Here is a 10,658-nt window from a genome sequence, read left to right as displayed (position 1 = left end):
TCTGTTGTTCTTAATTTATTGATGATGATGACGATGATGATGATGATGATGATGCAACCCCAAGCTCATCTCACTGTGAACCCAGGGGACTTGAACCGGTCGCTCCTAGAACTCTTTTGTTGATGTTACGCTGAAGGACGGTGTGTTTTGATAGTGTGGCGCATATGGTGAGTGTATTGTGCTGTGGGGAGCTGCATTACACTGAGGGCAGAGTGGATTGTGAGGTGCATTTTGTGTAAGTGTGGCAGGGAAGGGTGGTGTGTGTGTGTGTGTGTGTGTGTGTGTGTGTGTGTGTGTGTGTGTGTGTGTGTGTGAAAATGCGTGATGATATGCGTACTCTCTCTCTCTCTCTCAGGTAATCACTGATGATGTCATGATAATCCAATCCATCCAATGTCCACCTTTTTCCAAATAATTTTCCTAAACCCAAACGAATTTTCCTATATTAAAAAATTCCTAATAGCCAAGTAAAATTTCTAACCATATCTAACCCCTCTAGCTCATAAAAAAGATACCATAGTCAGAAAAAAACCGTCTAGAATCCAAAAACGAAAGAAAAAAAAATCGAGTTGTAAGACTTAAGTATATACGCCATAGGAAAATAATAAAGGGTTGAGTTGATATATAGACTGTTAGAAGACTTTATATGGCTCAATCTCGGTCCTGGGGCTGTGGTATATGAGATTTCTGAATTATATAAGAAATTTTTTGGGCGTAGAAGGAGTAGAGGTAAAGGCGACGAAAAATGGTGGAGTTACCCCTCGCGTGCTTTACATATAGAAAACGAGACGAGGTGTTTTGGTATACTTTTTTACGTGTCCTATAGTAGTCATTATTATTATTATTATTATTATTATTATGACAGAAACCGAGACGAAGTGTTTTGGTATACTTTATTATGTGTCCTATTTCAGTTATTATTATTATTATTATTATTATTATTATTATTATTATTATTATTATTATGACAGCGTAAATTAAGCCATACTTCTTAGCTGTCCCATTGGCGTGAAAAATAATCAGCTTTTAGCCAGATAGAGGTTGATATCTTGTACTGAGAGACGTGGGTTCAGTTTCCTTTGCCTTTGTTGCTCTTGAAGCTCCCATGAGACAGCCCTAGTACTCAATATGGACGGTGTGTATTAGTGCAGAAGTGGTGACATGAGGAGGTGCATGGTACGTAGGGCTACTGGGACTCGGGAACGGGCTGTAGAACGTATGCCCAGAGTCGGGGGAGGGGAGAGGGATATATCTGGAACTCAGTAGACTGCAGGACACGTGACACTTCAACCGGACTCTCCCAATACTTTATCCTCGGTATCGTTCATGAGTAGGGATTCTAAGGCCAACCCATCAATTAAAACTCTCTCTCTCTCTCTCTCTCTCTCTCTCTCTCTCTCTCTCTTTTCCTAGGGCGCCCTGTAATCGCCCATCAAGTTTATCCTGTGTAAAAATCCACATACATATGACCCATTGTAAAGGGTGGGTTGCAAAATACACCAACGCCCTTTGGGGGTTGGGGGGGGGGCCGCCTGACATAATAGCACAGTAACACCCCCTCCTTTCACCCCCCCTCCCCACCCCACCACCCAATCCCAACACCTTCCCTCCCCTCCCTTCACCCCCCTCCCCACCCCACCACCCAATCCCAACACCTTCCCTCCCCTCCCCCACGCAACTCTGTCCCTACGTCACTATCCCACTCTCCTTTTCATCCTTAACACCTCCTTCACCCCCACCACTTTCCACCCCCACCATTCTCCACCCCCCCACCACTGTCAACCCCCCCACCACCTTCAACCCCCCACCACTTTCAACCCCCCCACCACTTTCAACCCCCCACCACTTTCAACCCCCCCACCACTTTCAACCCCCCCACCACTTTCAACCCCCCACCACTTTCAACCCCCCCACCACCACCCCCCACCACCACCCCACCACCACCCCCCCACCACCACTCCACCCCCCCACCACCACGCCACCCCCCCCACCACCACCCCCACCACCACCCCCCACCACCACCTCCCACCACCACCCCACCACCACCTCCCACCACCACCCCACCACCACCTCCCCCCACCACCCCCCCACCCCCACCCCAACACCCCACCACCACCCCACAACCCCACACCCCCACAACCACCCCCCCCACCCACCACCCCACCACCCCACCACCCCCCACCACCACCCCACCACCCCCACCACCACCCCACCACCCCCACCACCACCCCCCCCCACCACCACCCCACCACCCACTACTACCCCCTCCACTTTTCACCCCCCCTCCTTGCTACCTCCACTCCCACTCCTCTTCCACGTCCACACCACCCCCACCCCCACCTTCCCTACTACCCCCACTCCCCCTCCACCCCTCTTGCACCCCCACCAGTACCACCCCACTCCCCCCATCCTATCCCCCTCCCTATCTAGAGTCTTCAGATCAAGTTCCATATTCTCTGTTGAGGAAGTTCCCTAACACATTTTCCTAAGCGATTTATTTTCTTTATTACACCTTACTGGCCTTTTCCGTGCCACATAAATCCTACACACATCGACATACTCTGCATAAATAACGTACAAAAGGATACCAACCAGCCATATCCAAAAATAAATCGCTAAGGAAGAGGTGTTAGGGAGCTTCCTTTTATCGCTTGAAAGATTCTGAGGTTGCCAGGTTTTAATTCTCTCTCTCTCTCTCTCTCTCTCTCTCTCTCTCTCTCTCTCTCTCTCTCTCTCTCTCTCTCTCTCTCTCTCTCTCTCATTTGTATCCATCTTATCTGTCTTCAATCAAAGGTTTCATATTTCTCTCTCTCTCTCTCACACACACACACACACACACACACACACACACACACACACACACACACACTTCCCAATAGCAAAGGGGGGTGGGTAGGGTAGAGGACGTCTGATATCGGGCCGGTTGTGGTTCAGTATGGACGGTTATCCCTGGTTAACTCGGTGCAAATTGAGTGTCTGGGAGGAGGAGGAGGAGGAGGAGGAGGAGGAGGAGGGATTGGAAGAGGAGGAGGAGGAGGAAAAAGTAGATGATGGTGATGATGATGATGATGATGATGATGATGATGATGATGATGATGATGATGATGATGAGGAGGAGGAGGAGGAGGAGGAGAAAGTGGAGGAGGAGAAGAAGGGGAGAAGGAGGGAGGGGGATGGAGCGGAAGAGAAGAGGAGGGAGAAGGAAGGATCAGAAGAGAAGAGGAGGAGGAGGAGGAGGGATCGGAAGAGGGGGGAGAGGAGGAGGAGGAGGAGGAATAGGTGTAGCACAGATAAAGTGAGCGAAGAAGGTAAACTGGTCTGGGAGAGAGAGAGAGAGAGAGAGAGAGAGAGAGAGAGAGAGAGATCAGACAGGCATAAGATTGACTAAGGAGAAGGTGAAGGAGGAGGTAAGTGAGAAGCACGTTGAGATCAGGGTGCGAGGGGGAGAATGAGGGGGTTGAGGATGGATGGAGGGGAAGGATGGATAGCTGGATAGACGAGGATGGAAGAGAGGGGTGGTTGGGGGAGATAGGGATCAGGTGGATGGGATGGGGAGTCGGTAAGAGGTGGATGAATGGAGGCTGGATTATGTGGAGGGAGAGTTAAGTGAGGCATTGATGTTAGAGTTATGACTAAAGATGTTGATTAGGGGTTGAGTGAAGGTGTTTATGATGCTAATTAGCCTGTGACTGAAGGTGGAGACTAATGAATACTTGATTGAAGCGGGGAAAAAGGCCAAACACTCCCTGACATGCAAGGAAATAAACTACAAGCTCGTAATCGTAGGCTGGTACGCATGAACGAATTCCTTTACACACGCGCGCATCTACACACACATTTGTACACTGACGGGCAATGGTAAACGTTTACATACGTACATACATACATTAACACATACATATACACACGTACATAGTCACAAATAAACATACACAAGCACGTACACATACACATACATTCACTTGTGCACACCCTCAAACAAATACTTTAATAAATTTAATATATACGTTCAAACATGTACACATACACGTTAACAAGTACTGTACACACACACACACACACACACACACACACACACACACACACACACACACACACACACACACACACACACACACACACACACACACACACACACACACACACACACACAATGATGAAAACATTACCCAGATCCACAGCATTGATATGCAGACTCAACTTGCTTACACAAATACACGCAAGGAAGGCCCCGCACGCACATTACTCACCCAAAACACACACACACACACACACACACACACACACACACACACACACACACACACACACACACACACACACGCACACAATTACGCACGCAAAACCCACACGCACACGCACGCACGCACGCCGTTTTTGCGAGTGGCTATTGAGTGTATGACGCGGTGGTTCAATTAGGCTCTATAAACTTGAAGTAGCGATGAGTATCAGTGAATTTATGAAGTATTTTGAACCCTCTCTCTCTCTCTCTCTCTCTCTAGCATCTCTTCTTTTTCCTCCCTTTTTTCCTCTTCCACATTCTTCCAATCCTGCCTTACCCTACCCTACCCTACCCTACCCTACCCTACCCTACCCTACCCTACCCTACCCTACCCTACCCTACCCTACCCTGCCCTACCCTGCCCTAATCTTATCCTACCCTACCCTACCCTGCCTTGCCCTGCCCTTCCTCTATACCCTGTCCTTACCTCTGCCTTGCCCTACCTTACACTATGCTACCCTCCTTCCTCCCTTCTCTACCTCGTCTCATTAACTCTTCTACTTCCTCTTCTACTCTTTTTCTTATATTTTTCTTTACCTCAGCAACTAACCTTATCAATCCACTCTGTCTCCTGCTGTCTTTATTATCTTTAGTGTTATTTACTTTACTGTCCTCCCTTCTTCACCCTTTCCCTCCCTCCTCCCTTCCCTCACCCGCTCCCTTCCCCTCCCTTCCCCCTCTTCTACCCATTTTGCGGTTCCCTCCCCCTTACACCTCTTTCTTCCCTCTCCCTACAGCTCCCCCTTCCCCCTTCCTCATTTCTTTCCTTATCCTACTCTCCCTCTCGCCTCTTATCTTCCTCTCCCTACTCCTCCCCACGTATCCTTCCCCCTTCCTACCCCGTCCCACCCTACGCTTTCCCCTTCCCTCCCCTCACTCACCTCTTCCCCCTCACCTTTCCCTCTACCTCTTCCCCATCTCTCATCCTCCCCTCCATCCTTTCTCTTCCCCCTCCCTCGCATCCTTCTTCTCTCCCTCCTTTTCCCTCTACCTCTCCCCACCTTTCCTCCCTTCTCTCCTTTCCTTTCTTCCCCTCCTCTTCTCCCTTTCTCTGCACCCTTCTCTCCTCTCTCCCTATGTCCACCCTCACTCTCTCCACTCTCTCTCTCTCTCTCTCTCTCTCTCTCTCTCTCTCTCTCTCTCTCTCTCACTTCGTCCTGCCACGCCCTGTCTGACTGTCGAGAAAGCCACTCTCTCCATTTCAGATTGCACACAGAAAATCAAGAATTATTTTTATTATTATTATTATTATTATTATTACTAGAATTTGTTTGGGTTTACATCGCTTCTCCGTTTTTCATTTTTCCTTTTCTATTTTTGCGTAGCTCCTTCGCGTCCTCAGTTTTTATAATATACGATTCTTGATGTTCATTGTAGATATGTATGTGTATTATTTTCTTGTGTTTGTTTTGTGGGTTAGGTTTGTCATGTTCATTTTCATATTCAGTTTTTCTTCATTATTTTTGTCCTTTGCTGTTTTTTTTTTTTTCATTTTCTTCCTGGTATACTTCCTCCTCCTTATCTTCTTCTTCCTTCTCCTCCTCCTCCTCCTTCTCCCCCTCCTTCTCCTCCTCAGAGCTGACCATAGTGGATCAACCAGCCTACTGCAGTTATCCTCTGGTCTTATATTCTCTCTCTCTCTCTCTCTCTCTCTCTCTCTCTCTCCTTACCTCTTCTCTTCTCTTTTTTTCTCTCCTCTCTTCTTCTTTCGTCTCCTCTCCTGTTCTCTTCTCTTCTCTCTTCTCCTCTCCTCTCCTTTCCTATGATATCTTCTCTCCCCTCCACTCCTCCCATCCCCTCCCTTCCTCTCCCCTCCCCTCCCTTCCTCTCCCCTCCACTCCTCCCCTCCTCTCCCTTCCTCTCCCCTCCCCTCCCCTCCCCAATCCCACAGTCCACCCCACACATTACCCCTTACAATTCTCTCATAAAATTAGACTATATCTCAGGTAGGCTCTCATTGGCCATGCTCTTAAATAATGTCAATAGCCGACTTATCCAATTATACATGCACTCTCTCTGGGACTATTTACCCCTTCAGCACGATGACGTAATTCGGGAGTTTGTTTTTGCTATTATTATTATTATTATTATTATTATTATGTATTTTATTATTTTTTTAATGCCATTTTTTTCTATTTTCATTCTTTTCTGTTCATTTTTTACCATTATTTTTATCTGTCATTTCTGTTCTATAAAATGGGTTGAGAGAGAGAGAGAGAGAGAGAGAGAGAGAGAGAGAGAGAGAGAGAGAGAGAGAGAGAGATTCCTAAACCCCGCCACATAGGAAGCACTTAAAGATAAAAAAAACCCACTTGCCTAATTCCACCTCTTTAAGTGTCTTTATGGTAATGATGGGGAGGCGGTTCGTATGTATGTCTGTGGGTCTTATTTAACGCGTAATAAAGGAACTCCACACTGCTCCTTTATTTGGTCTTGGTCTTGGTCTTTTTATGGTCTTTTTCTTTGGTCCTCGTATCTTTTTTTTTATCTTTTTCTTTGGTCTTCTTATTTCTGTTGATCTTTTATTGGTTGTTGTATTTTTCTTGTTTTTCCTTTGTCTTGGTTTTCATTTTTCCTTTGGTCTTCTTTGGTCTTTTCTCAATCTTTTCTTGGTCTTTTTTTTTTGGTCTTTTTCTCGGAGTTTTTCTTGTCTTCGTATTTTTCTTCTTTTTTTTGTTGGGGGGGGTATTTTTCTTGATATTTTTTTGGTTTTCCTTTTGCACTGTCTGACGCTAATCTGCCGCTAATGCTCTCCTAACTGCTTCTTTACCTTCCTAGTTCCTGCTCCTCCTCCTCCTCCTCCTCCTTCTTCTGTCTGTCCTAAAACTACTTCTTAGTCTTGTCTTTACCTTCTCTTCTTTCTTTGTCTTCTTTCGTTGCTGATGTTACTCCTACCACTGCTTCCTCCTCTTCCTCTTTTCTTTTTTCCTCGTGTCTGCGTTACTTTTTTCTGATCTCCCTTTCTCTTCTTTTTATTGTACCTTCCTCTTTTTCCTCTATTGCTACCTATAAATCTTCTGTTCTTGCATCCTGCCTACCCTATAATTCCTCACTTCTATCAGAGCTCCTCCTCCCTCCATCCTAACCTCTCCATTTGCTTCTTAATTTATGTGTGTGTAATTTCGAAGGGATGTGTGCATTTTCGAGTATTTTTTTTCTTGTGTGTGTGTGTGTGTGTGTGTGTGTGTGTGTGTGTGTGTGTGTGTGTGTGTGTGTATTATGTATGTATGATTGTGTGTGTGTACATTATCTATGTGTGTGTGTGTGTGTGTGTGTGTGTGTGTGTGTGTGTGTGTGTGTGTGTGTGTGTATTATGTATGTATGATTGTGTGTGTACATTATCTATGTGTGTGTGTGTGTGTGTGTGTGTGTGTATTATGTATGTATGATTGTGTGTGTGTACATTATCTGTGTGTGTGTGTGTGTGTGTGTGTGTATTATGTATATATAATTGTGTGTGTGTACATTATCTGTGTGTGTGTGTGTGTGTGTGTGTGTGTGTGTGTGTGTGTGTGTGTGTGTGTGTGACACGGTCCTGCTTCTCACATATTTCACCAGCTTATAGTGGGTAGGTCATGTTTTTGCCCATACATATATTTAACCTCTTCACTTCGAGGACGGGGGTGTTGGAGAGGGACGCGCCTCTCTCTCTCTCTCTCTCTCTCTCTCTGTCTCAAGTAACCCCCATCACGCTTTTCTCTCACACTTCCAGCTCCCCTCCACCTCCCTCATTCTCCCCCTTATCACTCACACCTCCTACGCACCCCAAGGAGTGTGGTCCGGGGATTTGCATTTGGGATTGTGTGCGTGTGTAAATTCCCTTTTTAATTCGATTTTTATTTCCATTTTTTGTGTCTCGATTTTGGGTAGATAGTGAGGTGGGTGGATTTTCTCTCTCTCTCTCTCTCTCTCTCTCTCTCTCTCTCTCTCTTTCTCCACTCCTCAACGTTCCTGTTATTTTCTCCACACACACACACACACACACACACACACACACACACACACACACACACACACACACACACACACACACACACACACAGACACACACACACACACACACACACACACACACACACACACACACACCTATGACATCAGTGGGTGTGTTTGAGGCAAGAAGTGCTAAGAGAGAAAAAGTACCAACGTATCCAGTCTTGCATTTAGCGAGACTGGCTGAATCGAAATATTTTTACACCCGACGATTGAGGAAGCTTATAGACAGACAGACCGGCATTTGGGGAAGGCTGTGGGCGGATTAATAAAGAGTTGGCCTGCAGTCTTAATGGGCCCAGGTTCGATTCCCGTCCGGGGCAGGGAACAATTTAAGGATTTTAGTTTCATTACAAGCAGACTTTACTGGCGCTTAGCACACGTCCACCAACACTCTCATCCCTTTTCTGTCCAATTCTGAAATGCAAGAGTTAACCCTTACTCCCAGTCCTTCGTGTATGCAACAGGTCAGCTCTGGAACTGTCTCCCTCTGCATTTCCCACTGCCTATAACCTCCAGTCTTTTAAACGCAGTGTCCAGGCATCTCGAATTGAACGGATCTTGATTTCGGTTCTCTGTTATATTATTTTTATTCTTGAGGGGAACAATCTTGCGCGCTTCTGGTCTTTGGTTCCGTCTTCCTTGCGTTAAAAACAGTATTGCCTTTTTCTGGCCGTGAGTTACCTGAAATAAGCTACAAAAGGACAAAAATCTGAGCCAAGTTAAGTTGAAAAGAGTATAGTACCAATGCACCCCAAAACATTACCATTTACTAGATTTTTTAAAAAGTTTGGTGGCTTCGTGGGTTTTCATCGTGTCACTTCAAGTCCAACTGTTATTTATCTTATTATTATTATTATTATTATTATTATGAATGGAGGACATTTGTAATCTGGTGTATGGATTTTTATTTTGTTTTTTCCTTAGTCTGTTCATGTGTTAAAAAAAATTGTTTGTTTATTTTTTTATAAATGGAGGACACTTGTAATCTGATGTATAGATTTTGATTTTTTTTCTTTCGTGTGTTTATAATCTGGTGTGTGGATTTTTATTATAGTTGTTTTTTCTTTCGTCTGTTCATGTTTAAAAAAGAAATGGTTTATTTTTTATGAATGGAGGACACTTGTAATCTGGTGTATAGACATTTATTTTGTTTTTTTCTTCGTCTGTTTGTAATCTGGTATATGTTTTTTATTTTGTTTTTTTCCTTCGTCAGTTTCTAATCTGGTGTATGGATTTTTGTTTTTTGTTTTTCCTTTATCTGTTTGTCATCTGGTGTATGGATTTTTTTTTTCCTTCGTCTGTTCATGTGTTAAAACGAAAAAATTGGTTGACTCTTTAGATGGTAGGATGGTCGAGTCCAAACCCCGAATGGATTGCTGTAAATATGCTTTGTAAATTGCCCTGGACTTTTGTAAATCCCCTTTACGCTCGTGTACCACCTCGCCTTTGACCCCTGACCCCGTTTCTTTGCTCTCTCTCTCTCTCTCTCTCTCTACTTTTTCTTCTGTTTCCCTTTCTTTACTCTTCTCCATTTCATTTCCTCTGTACCTTTCTTTCTTCCTTTATTCTCTCCTTCTATATCCTTCTCTTCACGTTCCTTCTTCCATCTTTCTCACTCTTTCTCTTTTACGCCTCTCATTTTTCTCCTTTCTCCTATAGTTTCCTCTCGTCTGTCCATATATGCTCTTTCCGTATTCTATTTTCCGGCTCATTCTTCAGTTACCGCTCTCTTCCTCTTTTACTCTTTTCTCTATTCCAACATTTTTCTTTATATCGTTTATTTTCTCTCTTTATCTTTCTTTTTCTACCTGTTATTCTTCCCCTGGGGAGGGGGGTTAAGAATACCTCCCCAGTATCCCTGCTTGTCGTAAGAGGCGACTAAAAGGGGCCTCTTTGTCTCCAGTCTTTCTCCTTACTGTCTTCTTTTCTTTCCTTACTCTCCTCTTCTCTTCTTACTCTCCTCTTCTCTCCTTACTCTCCTCTTCTCTCCTTACTCTCCTCTTCTCTCCTTACTCTCCTCTTCTCTCCTTACTCTCCTCTTCTCTCCTTTCCCACCTCTCTTCTTGATATTTCCATGTTTCCTCCAACCTTTATTTTGCCTCTACTCCTATCAGGTTAGACATTTCTTGTTATGACATAGTTTAAGGCACTCTCATTGACTCTGACCGTTCCTTCCTTCCTCCCTTTGCCATTACGCCAAAACCATCTCATCGCCAACCTTCTTCCTTTTGTCGCGTCTTCATTTTTTTTTTAATTCCTCCATATCCCTGCCTATATTCTCTCCTGTTTCTTCTTTCTTTTTCTTCTGTCTTTCTTTTGCTATCGTTTTTTACTTCTCTTCCTTTTTCTCACCTTCTTCTTGTCTTTCTTTTCCTTCTGT

At 44.8% G+C, this 10,658-nt stretch overlaps 1 protein-coding gene across 1 annotated transcript; it reads right to left on the bottom strand.

Annotated features, from left to right (window-relative positions):
* Positions 1 to 2,943: 2,943 nt before the first annotated feature.
* Positions 2,944 to 9,160, bottom strand: LOC145418602 (uncharacterized). The gene is made up of 3 exons (XM_080286970.1): positions 9,124 to 9,160; positions 6,324 to 6,382; positions 2,944 to 3,120 (listed from the first exon to the last, which is right to left on the bottom strand). The coding sequence occupies exons 1-3, from the start codon at positions 9,158 to 9,160 to the stop codon at positions 2,944 to 2,946; spliced, it is 273 nt and encodes a 90-aa protein (XP_080143096.1).
* Positions 9,161 to 10,658: the final 1,498 nt, after the last annotated feature.

Source organism: Coenobita brevimanus, chromosome 115 (assembly GCF_032717465.1).
Source record: "Coenobita brevimanus isolate Jiangsu-jjx chromosome 115, ASM3271746v2, whole genome shotgun sequence".
In the NCBI taxonomy this organism is placed as follows: domain Eukaryota; kingdom Metazoa; phylum Arthropoda; class Malacostraca; order Decapoda; family Coenobitidae; genus Coenobita; species Coenobita brevimanus.
This window is presented reverse-complemented; position numbering and strand designations above follow the sequence as displayed.

Excerpts from the sequence above, each read along its gene's own strand:
- LOC145418602 (XM_080286970.1), bottom strand. The coding sequence starts at position 9,160 with ATGTCCTCCATTCATAATAATAATAATAATAATAATA. Across the intron at positions 6,383-9,123 it reads TAATAATAATAATAATAATA|ATAATAATAATAATAATAAT; the intron begins ATAAGATAAATA and ends ATAATAAAATAC. Across the intron at positions 3,121-6,323 it reads AACTCCCGAATTACGTCATC|TCCTCCTCCTCATCATCATC; the intron begins GTGCTGAAGGGG and ends TCCTCCTCCTCC.